Source organism: Uloborus diversus, chromosome 3, assembly GCF_026930045.1.
Source record: "Uloborus diversus isolate 005 chromosome 3, Udiv.v.3.1, whole genome shotgun sequence".
NCBI lineage: Eukaryota > Metazoa > Arthropoda > Arachnida > Araneae > Uloboridae > Uloborus > Uloborus diversus.
Window position 1 is genome coordinate 110,444,980 of NC_072733.1, and position 13,815 is coordinate 110,458,794.

The 13,815-nt window shown below is 33.3% G+C and overlaps 1 protein-coding gene across 1 annotated transcript in view; it reads left to right on the top strand.

The window, feature by feature from the left end:
- The first annotated feature begins 12,207 nt into the window (after positions 1-12,207).
- LOC129218892 (hexokinase-1-like) overlaps positions 12,208-13,815 on the top strand; it is a 105,688-nt gene continuing 104,080 nt past the window's right edge. Inside the window, exons 1-2 of the mRNA XM_054853213.1 lie at positions 12,208-12,265; positions 13,142-13,284. Of these exons, the coding sequence (XP_054709188.1) occupies positions 12,208-12,265; positions 13,142-13,284 (201 nt within the window). The remainder of the gene's footprint in view (positions 12,266-13,141; positions 13,285-13,815) is intronic.

The following is a 13,815-nucleotide window of genomic DNA, read 5'->3' on the forward strand; positions in this document are numbered from 1 at the left end:
AAAAGGTAAAACAAACAAACGCCGCAACTTATAACTTGCTTTGACGCTTAGTGAATGACAGTAATTTTTCTTCCGTGTTTGTGGAAAGCTATCATTTCTATTCTTCTAAAATTACATTACATGATAAACTGTCTGATGTCTGTAATTTTCTCCAAAGAAAGCACGTGGAATGGAATGTTTTACCTTTTTCTTTAGTATTGCTAATCACTGCAAGGTAGCGTATTCGAGCTCTGTGATTGCGCAATAGCTTTTCGGATCAAACGTTCTGGGTGCATTCGGAAACGCGGATCGGTCGCCTCGGTGCAACCGCAAGCGTTCGGAAACGCTTGCGGTGGAACCGGTGACGTCACTTAACCGCGTTCGGAAACACTGCGGTTGTTTTCTGGCGGTCGACTTGGTAGCAACCTGTGGCACCGCTGTCTGATTTGATCGTAACGCACGTGACTTGCCTACTATGAAAGTTACGCGTTGATTGGAGTGTCGTTTGCTGCTGAACTAGAACTACCGCGGTTTAAACCACGAGCGTTCGGAAACACAGCTGTTCTACCGGAATTCCTAGAGAAATTCCAAACACGTCATAACCACACCGGACTAACCACGCGGTGTAACCGGTGGATCGTTTCCGAACGCAGCCCTCTGCTGAAAAATCAACGCAACGTATGATTATGAAAATTGGCACAAAATTAATTTTCATCCCAGAGGTTAGCCTAACGAAGTTTTCTTTAATTTGTATTCGTCCTAGATTTTTTAATATTTAATAATTTATGAATCATTTCACCATATTTCTAACTAATCAGTTTCGGACTTGAAGAAGTGAAATCAACTCAACCGTAACCGTACATGGAGCCATGCGGTCGATTTGGTTTACAGCATGGAGCTACGAGGTTTACAGTGTTGCTTAATGCTCTGCACCGTTTTCGCTGATTGATTTTTTTTTTTTAGTTCATTCAGTTCAGTATGTCTCTTTCGATAAATTTTTATTAATTTTTTTTCGTAATATTATTAACTAGCAATTTTTTTGTCATGTAATTTCTTTACTAGTGTTGCGCTGTCCCTTGTTTCATTGTTTAAGGTGCTAATATAAAGTTAATTTTTGTAATATTTGTTAATTTTAAGCTCTGTTCTTTTTAATTTTTGTCTGAGTTAATTCTAGCATATAAAATTAGTCCCCGAGGTCTTCACCATATTAATTTTCGTCGCTAGAAAACTGGGGGGGGGGAATCCTACATTTCGCTTACAAGTAATTTTTGTTACGTTCCTTTTATATTTTTTAGGTAAAGCCCCTTTTATTTGTTTCGTTCGGGGCTTTTTTTTTTTCGCATTTATTTTTGGGGAATATTTCGTCGGTATAGTCAAGTAAAATTTGTCACCAAACATTTTTGTATGATTTACACAAAAATAAAACCACAGTTGAGTAGCAGTAACCTTTTGTACAGAAGTAACTACCTAAAAGAAACAAGTTAAGCGGAATAAGGCTAGAAATTCAAATGTATAGAAATAAGAAAAGTTACAAATTAGTCAATGTTCAATTACAGTAGACTCGTACAAATGAATTTCTTCCGAAAAAAAAAATCTATTTTAATAAATTTTTGTATTTGAAATGGGGAAAAACTAATTTTAAAGTCTTTATTAAAATGAAAGTAGAGCGTTTTTACATGCTAAGTGTAGTGACATGTGCGATGTGCTGAACATTATGTACAGCTAAGGATGTGTTGTACTCTAAATGAAAATCATTGCTTGCTGAATATCTCTGTCAAAGTGACTGATGTGAACTAGCCTTTAACTAGCACGCAGAGGGAAAAGCGCTTGACAGATTATTTATTTTGCGAATCGCTCATGCAAATATTCTGCGTAAGTTTGTTTTAATTTTCTTTTTCTGGAAAAAATTCGTATAATAGTAGTTATACTTACTGTACACATCAGTAAGGAAAATGAGATGCGTGTTACAAATACAAATAGAAAATATCCATGACTTAATTTATAAGTAACTGAAAATAAAAAATGTTAACAAATCAGAGAATTAGCTAAAACGTGCAAAGTAAATAGACATTTACACCATACGTTGCACAGTTTTTCAGGCCACTGTCAGATTGTTGTGCAGACTCTTTGATTTTCGTCAATTCATTTTTTAAAAAAAGGTTTTTTTATTTTACTTATTTATTTTTGGTCCTGCGTTCTTCTTCCCATATAAGCAGCAAAATTCTTTCAAGACTACTCTGGACTCTGCAGAATTCATGCAGTTTTTCCGTTCCAGAATCTTGGAATTCTGTTGAATGATTGTTCTGAATTATTGGTCATGATTTTTTAATGGGCGTCCAAAAATAATTTTTTTGTTGATGCAGTATTAATGTATTGTTAATGGGTATTTATCAATGGGTCTGCAAGCGGAGGTTTTTTTCGCCCTGCTGAGCATGGACGGACACAAGGGAGGCACTCCCACAGACAATTTTTCGACATTAAAGTTTCAAAAGCGTTTTTTAGTTAATCTGCCAAAAATTTTATGGAACTTTTAATCCGAGGATTTTTTGAACAATTTGTTGAAGTCTTAACTTCTTTGATTGAAGTCTTAAAAACGCGATTTTAAATCATCTTTGGTAACGTTTAGGAGGAGGCTTTGGTAAGGGAATGAGGTTCAAGCTCTTTCCTCTGTTAATTTTTCAAAACTGCAGTTCCAAGAGGACTATTTTAAACGATACTGGATTATTGATACCATTGATGAATGATACCACCTGTTAACTGTAATACTTCTTGCAGAGTTAGTGAAAGAACTAACATTTCATCTACTTTCTGTGAATAACTGATGAAGAGACTTCTTTAAAAATAACTAAAATTTATTAACACGTGGAAAAAGGTAAATATAATTGTATAAACATAACTGAAGCCAAAGGTAAAAAAGATTAATTAAATATGACTAGCAAGTTAAGCTCATCCTAATACGGCTCGCTAATCTATTACTACGATCAGCCAAGCACAGTCGGCAATCAGCCGAACAATACGAGCTCTACCCTAGCTACCTTTTACCAGACAGACATCACCGAACGAGTCTTAAAAAAAAGAGAGAGCGAATCTCAGCTCCGATCGCTATTAAATAGTCTGTCCTCATCATTATTCACATCAATGCCCTCACGTCCACGCAACCAATGAGGATGCACCAAGTGGCAGAGACGCCTCCCTGCTAAGCCAATGGCGGGAGTCTGTTACGTCACACATCCGATCCGATCACTCACTTCCGATTCACTCGGATCGTTGATCCGAACAAGCATCGGTTGATTATCGTGAAGTTCAGTTACCTGGGCAAAAGTAAGTGTAGAGATATTTGTAGAAATTCTATTTCTAACAATGCCCCTCCTCTCTACATCTTACAAGAAACAGCTAATAAAAATTTTTTTTCAAAAAAAAACATCTTTGGCTTCTAGTTTCACAAATCCATTCTATAACTTTATAGAAAAGTGAAAATATAACAATAATTAAGCATAATACAAAACATCGTTCGGCGATATAACACATTCCATCAGGACGAAAATATATGCATCCAATCGCAAATTACAATCCAGACTTTAATCTAAAACTCGAGAAGAAAAAAAAAAACATTTGCAAAGACACAAGTATAAACACATTCGTAATAAAGTATGCAAAAAAAGTGTACATATTAAATTTTTAGCTAATTACTACAGTGTATATTAGAGCTGTAATTTGCAAAAAAAATTCTAACATGAAAATTCAACACCCTAAAATTTCCCATTCAAATTCGATTGTATAATAAAATTTCGCGAATATTTCATTTTTGAGAAAATTACACAATACAGGAAAGTATTTCCAAATACATTAAAAAAATTTCCTGATACAATGTCGAAATTACATCTTTTAAAATTGAATATTCATCGTTAGCAAAAGTGATTAATGAAAAACTGTTTCACAAAATTTTACAAGTTCAGTTCCAGAGAGTGGTTTTGTAAAAACGTCAGCTTGGTTTTCTTTACTTCTTACAAAATTAATGCAGAAAATTTCTTGATAAATTAAGTCCCTCACAAAAAATAATTTAACATCGATGTGCTTCGTTCTATAATTTTCAATTGGGGATTTACAGAAATCTATCGTGGCCTGATTATCCGCATACAATATTGATTTTACTTTCTGGCTATTGGTAATTCCAAAGTTAATGCACTCATCTAAAATTCTGTCAAACCATAGCAATTCTTTTGCTGCTTCCGTAAGTGCAACGAATTCTGATTCCATGGTTGACAAGCATATGCTTTTTTCTTTGAACGTACGCCAAGAAATCGGAGCATTATCAAGTGAAATTATTTGTCCCCCTAAGGAAGTTCTATCATCTTTGTTACTGGCGAAATCAGCATCGCTAAATCCCACGATTTGTAATTTGTTACATTTTAAACTGAGTTTGAAATCTTTAGTGTGAGACACGTAACCTAATAATTTAAGTAATCCTCCCCAATGAAACATTCCAGGATTTGACTGAAATTGGCTGAATATGTTTACGGCGTAGCAAATATCCGGTCTGGTCCGGTTTGCAATAAATGCGAGACAACCTAACAAATTTCTATAAGGAATTTTAGACATTTCAAGTTTTTCACTTTCTGATTGAGGACAATTTGAATTGGAATAAACTATACCTTTACTTATAGGTAATGAAGAAATTGGAAAGTTAAAATGCCTAAAACGGTCACAAATTTCTGTAATATAATTTGTTTGATGCATTTTAATTTCATTTTCATATTCTTCAAAATTTACACCAAGTAGTGTCTTGGTTTTTCCCAAAATTTTAAGGTCAAAATGTTTATTCAACAAGTTTAAAACAAATTCAATATTTTTACTATTTTTCCCGAATAACACAATATCATCAACATATAATAAAAGTATTACTTTGGATTGAAAAATATAAACACAATTACACCTTTGAAATTTGTTAAAACCTATATTTGCTAAAACGCTGTCGATTTCATAATACCAATTTCGACCACTTTGATGAAGTCCGTAAATTGCCTTTTGAAGTTTACACACATAGTTTTCCTTCCCTTTTTCAACAAAACCGGGAGGTTGTTGCATAAACACATCTTCTTTTAAGGGAGCATAAAGGTATGCACATTTTACATCGCACTGGATATTTTCCCACTTTTGAAAAATTACAAGAAATGCGAAAAAGAAACGGATTACACTAAATGATACAACTGGGCTGAATGTTAAATCGTACGAATCAAATTGAACTTGTTTGTGACCTTGTGCACACAACCTTGATTTCCACCTTACGATTTGGCCCTGTTCGTTTCGTTTAACAGTATATACCCATCTACATCCTATTACATTCGCGTTTTCTGGAAGTGGTGTCAAAGTCCATACCTTTCTTTCCCGAAAAACTTTCATTTCTTCCTTCATGGAATTTTCCCAGTTTTCCCTTTGTTTTGACTTTAAAAATTGTTTGTAAGTATTGGGAATAATTATCTCTTCTTCATCTAGTCATAATTGAGAAAAATTCGCGCTCGTGGATTGACCATTAACTTCCCCTTCATACGTATTTTTACCTTGGAAATTAAAAATATGCGGTTCAAAAACGATAGCATTTCTGTTGCAATACTTTCTGATATCATGAATGGATCTTAACCGTTTCGAACTATTTTTTTCGTAATAATACACATCCGTTCGCGATCCATCTTTCCGCGGTGCTATTTTTCTAAACCAAGTTGTTTCTTTTAGGGGTCTAACTTCTTCATCAATGGAACTTTCATCTTCCGACGTAGTGTCGATTTCGCGATCTGAACCCGTAGAATTTTCTACGTTCTGGGATTGGCTCGCATCTTCGTACACGGAACTTTCATCGTCTGAAGAAAAATTAGATTTATCGTCAAAATGACAATGGCCCATCACCGCTCCACTGCGGTTACTTTTAAATTCATTTTTATAGAATAAATTCTCATTAAAGGAAATATTAATGCTTTCTACAACCTTATCAGTTTCTGGGAAATAAACACGATAACCCTTCGTCTTAAAGGCATATCCGATGAGAACACCTTTTCTAGCTTTTAAGTCTAGTTTATTACGTTTCTGCTTCGGAATTCCGACGTAAGACACGATTCCGAATGGTTTAAGGTGTTTTACTGAAGGAATATTTCCCCCATAAAGCTCAAATGGGGTTTTTCTTTGACCCGAATGGCAAACTCTGTTCCAGGTGTAAACGAAGTGCAACATTGCATCTGGCCAAAACTTTTTATCTAGACCGCTTTCCTCAAGCAATACAGTGGCCCCATTAGCAACTACCCTGTTAAATACTTCACTGACACCGTTCTGTTCTGGACAAAAAGAGTTTGTTAATTCGTGAGAAATACCAGAATTCTTACAAAACTGTTGAAATTCATTATTGACATATTCCCCTCCGTTATCAGTTCTTATAGCTTTCACTTTACTTCCTAAAAATCTTTCAGCCCTCCTGATATGCTGAATAAGGATACCAGTTACTTGCCTCTTTTCTCTGATCGGATACAGCGAAACTCGTTTGGAATAGTCATCAATGACTGACACGAAGTATCTCTCCCCATTTCTTCCTTTTACGGGATATGGTCCCCAAACATCAGAATAAATTAAATCAAGAGGTTTTTCAGATTTAACTTTATTAATGGGTTTGAAGGATACCCTCTTAAATTTTCCCAATTTACAATCTTCACAATTAAATTTCCCCCCTTTGAATTTCGGCAAACCCCGTACACTTTCTAAGTTGCTGGTTTTCTTTATACAATCAGCATTTACGTGGGCTAATCTTTTATGCCAAATTTCTAAGGATTCAACATTTGAAGATTCAACATTAACGATATTACGAGAAAAATGACTAGAGTTTTGTTTATCCTTCAAATTTACGTTATCGTGACTAGACTTTTGAAAACACTGATGTAGAGAACGATCAGATGAATTAAAGCCGTGAGCACTTCTTAACTATGTTGAAAACTCTGAAATATGGTCAAATGCTGTAATTACAAGTTTTAATCATTTCCAGTACTGAATTCATGCAATGTGAAAAGTGTGCAAAACGTAGACTATCATGAATCAAAACAAAACTATTAAAAAAAGAAAAATACACAACTGTATTCAAAAACGCACACAATACGGGGGAGGGGGGGGGGATCTACAGTAAGGGGTGCCATTTCTCTCTCTGAAGGTTCATTCTTTTCACCCCGGCTGCCTATTTTTTAAAAGGTGCCTGTTTTTCACCCTATTTAGAGGTGCGATTTCGGCTCCGTATTGGGTACTGCTGGTGAACAAGCGTTTCACTCCTGAAAGGTGCCGAATGCATCCTGTAGTTTTAACAGTGTAGTCTTCATTTTTCATCATTGAAGTACACTGGCTCTTCACAAAACAATTCTTTTTGCTTCGTTCAACAACTTTTGCATGTAACTGAAATATTTTATTTATCTTGTTCAATAACCTGCACATATAATATTGAACTTAGATTTATCACTAAATCTTGTGTTAATTTCATTAGAAACTGAATGAATCTATTATTTGATACAAAATATTGAGCCAAACATAGGACTTTGCATCATCATGTGAATTTTCGTCACTTTTTTAAATATTTTTTTAAATGGGTCTAATAATTCCAAATTAACAAGAAACTCTTAATAGGAGCTCAATCAAGAGTTCTAGCTTTAACTTTTGAATACCATTTTGTACCTCTCAGTTAAAGAAATACAAAAGTAAACCCAACAAAAGTACTTGTTGATGCACGAATTTTTTTCAAAAATAGCGTGTCTTTTGTAAGAAGTTTCCATGAAAGTATACAATGTATTGAATTGCTCAAATATGCCTCTTAACAGGAGGAATCAATGTTCACTCACTAACTGAACGTACATTTTAAATACAGTGTCTCCCAAAAGTGTTCATACACCTTGAAATTTTGTAGTAAAACCAAAATAACGCAAAACTGAATTTGAATATGAAGTTCAATTTTTTTTCACACCATTCCTATGCCATTCTAAATAAAACCCAGTAGTTTTTTTCAAAATATTGCCAGATTTTATTTTTGAAATTTGTCAAAAAATGAAGAGACGGAGAAATAATGCGTCACAAAAGTCATCGTACACTCAAATTTTTTCGAATAAATTCATGATTAAAACTATCATATGTCATTTTTTTATTATTTTTGCATTATGTTGACCCTTTAAAGTCATTTCGCTTTAATTTTTTGTTTATTTATTCCTTAATATTGTGCTTATTACTTTAAAATGACTGGTATTTGAAAAACACCACAAACACCATTTGAAATTTGTATTGTTTCCTCACAGTAGCGGTAAATTGGTTTGAAATGTCTCTAATTAGTAAATTTATTCTATTCTATAGTAAAGTGCTTGATAAAATGCTTTAAAGAAAAGAAGTGGACCGAAAACAAGGTAAGAAAAAGTCAACCGGCTAAGTTGACAAAGCGTGATGGGAGATTTACAGTTAAAAAATTTGAGAAAAATACACATTTGAGTGCTGTAAAAGTTTCTGCAGAGTTAAATAAAAAAAAATTTACATTTTATTTTCACCTAAAATTGTTCGCCAAGTTCACTGATTAGCTGGATTAAATATGACCTCTTTCCGCAGAAATGTTCTTGTCCTTTCGAAAAACAGAAAACTTACGCTATTCATCGCAAAATCAATCATAAATAAGCTCAAAACGTTTTAGAATTATGTCTTACAGATAAAAATAAATTCAACATTTTGGGTTAAATTGTTGTATAATTGTAAATAGAAGAAAAAAATTAGGAACTTAATCTGAAGAACTTAGTTGCATCAGTTAATCAGTACGGTGAAGTTGTTTGAGTGTGAGGGTGCATTACAGCATTAGGACTTGGAAATTTGGAATTTTTTGATTAAATAATGAATCATGCTGTTCGTTTAAATATTTTAAAAAACAATTTTAAACTATTAGCCCAAAATTTGGTAATCGGAAACAACTTTGTTTTTTATCGAGATAATGATAAGAAGCACACGTTTGCGTTTGGTGCCTCAAAAATTGTCCTTAAGCTTAGAAATACCCCCTCAATCTCCAGATTTGAACTTAATGTAACATATTTAGAGATACCAGGGGGCTAGATTACGAAAATGCGGCTTTGAAACGAAAATAGAGTTAGAAACAGTAAGACTCAAACTTTGGTTGAACACTTACTCAGAAATTACGCAAAAAAAGAAAAGAAAAAACAATGAAATCTATTCCCAGACGTTTAAAAGCTCTTGTTGATACTGCATGATGTTCTACTAAATAATAACTTTGTAAAAAGTTAGATTATTTTCTAATTTTTTGACATTTTTTCAAAGTGTACGAAGACTTTTGTGAGATAAAATTTCCGGCAATTTTTGGTTTTTGATTTTTTAAAAATTATGTTTTAATGTTTTATTAAAAATTTTCTTGTAGTTTTGTTAAATATAGACCATAGATCTTATAATAAAATACCTATTCCGAAATATTAATTCTAACCAATGGATAATGGCCTATTTCATTGAAAGTCGTAGGTGTACGAACACTTTTGGGAGCCACTGTATAATCGCAACAATGAACTCAAAATACCAAGGAACTTCTCGTAAAAATCGGGCCAGTCATACCTGTGCACTGCCCTTTCACATTAGAAGCAGACACATCATCTTAACTCTAAACTTAAAAGTATGAGGCATTTAACCCATATGAGGAAATTTCTTCTTCAGTTGAAACAAACTTATTCTCCATCTGTTTTTTATTCTGGAAGTTCTGAAAATGATTCATGAATTTCTAAGTTATTACCCTAAATAGCGAAAAACAGTCGCTCGTGTCTGGACAGGTCTCGAATTTCATCAACTTTTACTAAAGATCGTCTGCAGATTTTTTTTTTTTTTAATTATTGCATATGATCACTGATTCGCGCTTTATGTGAATTGAATTTCCCGATTTCTTAATATTTTGCGCAAAATATTTGGGGTACAACCGCCCCCTCTTGCTCCCCCTATTTGCCGCCCCTGGTCCTAGGAACTCTTTCAAAATTACAGTCCTAAAAGCGCAATATTATTTTTTTAAATTTTCGCCCTTACCTTATATTTTAACATGTTTGAATTCAAACGCTTACAGTCCCAGTAGAATATTTCATTGTTTTGGGTGGAGGTGTTTTTATTTATTTATTATTTTATTTTTGACTTTTGTGCGGTAACTATGGTCATTTTTTCTACTATGTTTCATTTTAAATATCGTGCCTCATTAATCTCCTGCAGAATTCTTGTTTTAACCTTCGTTTTTTCCCTTCAATCATTTAACAACTTCTGGTGCGACTTTTCATAACAATCGTTTAAATCTCACTTCTCTCTTTCTCTCTTACTTTGATTTTTTATCTGTTTGAACTGTATTTCAGCGGCACATACATTTTTCAGCATTTAGCTATGAGATTTTCATAGTAAGAAAAAAAATTAAAGTAAGAAAAACAGAAACAGGAAAACATCAGCTCCCCAGACGCTATCTTGTTTATTTATAAATTTATACATTTTTTAGTCGAAAGCTTACCATGAGTTTCCGAATTGCACTGAATACTGTAAAAGCACTTTTTTCGCGAGGTTTTAATTTTCGCAACCCCGTCATAATCAAAAATTTTAAATCTAGCAAAAAACCTTTTTACGTCGGATTTTTCAACTTTCGCTTCTGTTTACAAAAAAATCGCGAAATTTTCAACTCGCGAAATCACCGTTATCTTCCTTTTCGTGAAAATTACGGCTCGCGAAATTTAGTCCTACAACAGTAGCTTTTTTTTTCTGTTTAAAGATATTGAAACGTTCATCTCAGCGGCTCTTAGTTGGTTTTTCTTATTAGTACAGATGTTCTCTGATTTTTTTCTAAATATATGTATATATATTTTTCAAATTTGCATTTTGTTCTCAAATTTTACAGAAAAAAAAAATTGTAATTTTCGTTATTTTTTTTTCTTTTAAATCTTAACGCCGCGAAGGATTTCCTTTCGTTACATTAGTAAAATCAAATTGGCTGCCCGTTTTCTTAAAAACTGGGATGTTTACCCCGCTCTCCTCCCCCCTCCTGGAGACTATGGGCACTCCGACGGTCATTGTGATCTTCCAAAAAATTCATAATCCGGCAAATTTTGCCTGACGACTCTGCAAATTTGGAGACATAATTGAAACATTTAAATTCCTAAATGTAACTATTTACTAGAGATGTAAGTACATGTGTGCATATTCAAAATTTATCATTCTGCAAAGTTGGAGCTCCGTTCGGCAGAGAATTTGTCTCCTCCCAAAAAATCCTTCGGGGCGCCCCTGCTGGTGTTGATCCAACTGATGATTCTCCTTCGTTTCAAATGCTTTTAAAGTCTCTGTAATTTGTAAAAGAATTAACATCTTTTACTTCAAACTTGTGCAGACTACGGTATAAAGGGATATTGCGATGCATCCTCTTCATTTGTTGATGGTGCCAGTATTTTTTCCAGAGAACTTAGTTTTTTTTTTTTTCAGCCGCTCAGTTGCAAATGTTTTTCTCATTTTGATTTGGCAATTTTGCGCCCCTCAAAAATTTTTACTCCGTGCCGGGGCACGGACTGACGGAGTATTAGTCCGGCCCTGCTTCTATTCTTTCACTGTTACTTGTTATTCTTGCAACAATTATTATACTGTTTGAAAACTTAGTTCAAAAAATTTTCAACTACTTTTTAGTTCCATCATAAATATACATATGTTTTTAAGAGTAATTTTAATAGTTTCGTAAAATTCTTATGCTAAGTGGTTTCTAGAAGTAAAGTTTTTTTTTTTTTTTTAATTTTCTATAATCTTTACATGTAGAAAAATTTAATATACTGTTTTGTAGGGGTTTTTTCCCAAACAAATTTACTTGATATGTTTTTTAACCATTTTATTAAAAAAGTAGCATCTTTTTAAAATATATCTTTAGTTCAACAACTTTACACAGCTTAAAACATTTAAAATACTGCATTTTATACAAACATACAATGGATTTCAAGTAGAGCAAAGAAAGAAAACCATTATCATTGGTAACATAAATCAGGGAAATTTGGTGAACTTAATCAGGGAAATCAGGGAAAAGTCGGGGAACTTTTTTTCACAGTTCCTGTCGCCACCCTGTATGAGAGAAAGTAGATTGAGAAATTAACTCAGTTGAGGTTAAAAAAAAACATAAATTAATATCTTTCTTGTCTTAGCTCTTTTGTTCCAGCAAACCAATCAAGTGTTTCTGTATGCATGGGCATATCCAGAGGGAAGCAAGAGAACTGCTCCCCCTCCTCTGCCAAAGTAGAAAGTATTTAGGTTTAAAACAAGGGGTCGGGGAGAAAGAAATTTCCAAAAAAAAAAAAGATTGACTGTTGCTTCAGTTTCTAAATTTATCGATGAGTTCGACTCTGGTAAGTTTGTGACCGATTTTGAACATGTATATTTCTTTGGGAGCTCACAGTGAAAAGGGACAGTTATTTGTGTTTAGTTGACTTTATACCACAATACCACTACAAAGGTAATGCAATACCAAAAACATTTCTCTTCCACTAAAAAGTACGCTTCCTTTTGCAAAGGTATGTCATTGCATAGGACCTTCTCCCCATACACTGTGATAAAGTTCAAATTTAGGAAGTGCTTCCAGTGGGCCTTCAGATTTTTCCATGGGGGGGGGGGAGGATTAATGCATTATTTTAGGGAAAACAACAAAGTCATACACAAACGCTTAAGGTTGTTTCGAAAATTGGAGAGAGGGGGACTATTGACCCCTCTGATTGCCAAAATAACACACCTGCTATCCCTTCTATTTTGAGCTGGATACACCCTTGATGCAAAAGGAAGTAAAAGGGATGTAGAGTTTTAAAAAAAACTGCATAGGGCTCTTCATGAAAATTTTATTTTCTGTTGATAAAGAGGAATTTGTCATGTTTTTATATTTTTTTTTATAAACTCTCAATGTTGTGTACTCATATTTTCATGTACATATCTTATGATATTTAGCTATAATTTAACAAATGACATCTTTGCTATCATCAAAACTTTATTTCCTAATTCATGCCATTTCTTAAAATAAATTAATACTCTAACTTTTATTCTATCTAACCTATGTAGACTTTAAAATGAAAGGTAAAACTTTAATGTTTATAAATAGTATATGGTTATTTGTTTTTTGTTTTTTTTTCAGAAAAAGGGAAATTTTTAGCATTAGATTTAGGAGGCACAAATTTTAGAGTTATTTTGTTGGAACTTGATTCTTCATTAGAATTAAACTGTCAAGTTAAGTATTATACAGTTCCAGAAAGTTTACGCCTTGGAGAAGGTGAATTGGTAAGTTTGATACTAGGATTTTTCCATGATAAACTGTAAACTTTAAAATTATGAAGGAATTTTAGTGTTTGATTTCAGTTGTAAGTCCAACTGAATTAATGTTGAGCTCCATACATGTATTGAATAACCATGAGTTATAATTTGTAAAAAAAATGTTTCGTGTTTTTCTTTTTTTTTTTTTTTTTGCCTAAATTGCATCAGTTTTTTGGTGAATAAGAGGATAGTAACGGATTTCTTTTCTCTGACAAATTTGTTATTTTTTCATATTCTGGTTTCAGATGAGCTGTCTATCAGAAATCGTTTTCAGACTCTTTATCAACTTTCTCTCACCGTTTAAATCAAAAACATTCATTTTTCACTCGCACACGCATTTAGCACATTTTTGCTTAGAGTAATAATTATTTGTTTTTTGTCCGAAGCTCTGAAAATTTAAAACACTTTTGATAGAGATTATTCATCTACTCTAATTGATGCTCTCTACAAAAAGAAACTTGCTAAGGAAACTGCCGCTATGAAAAATAGGATTTTATC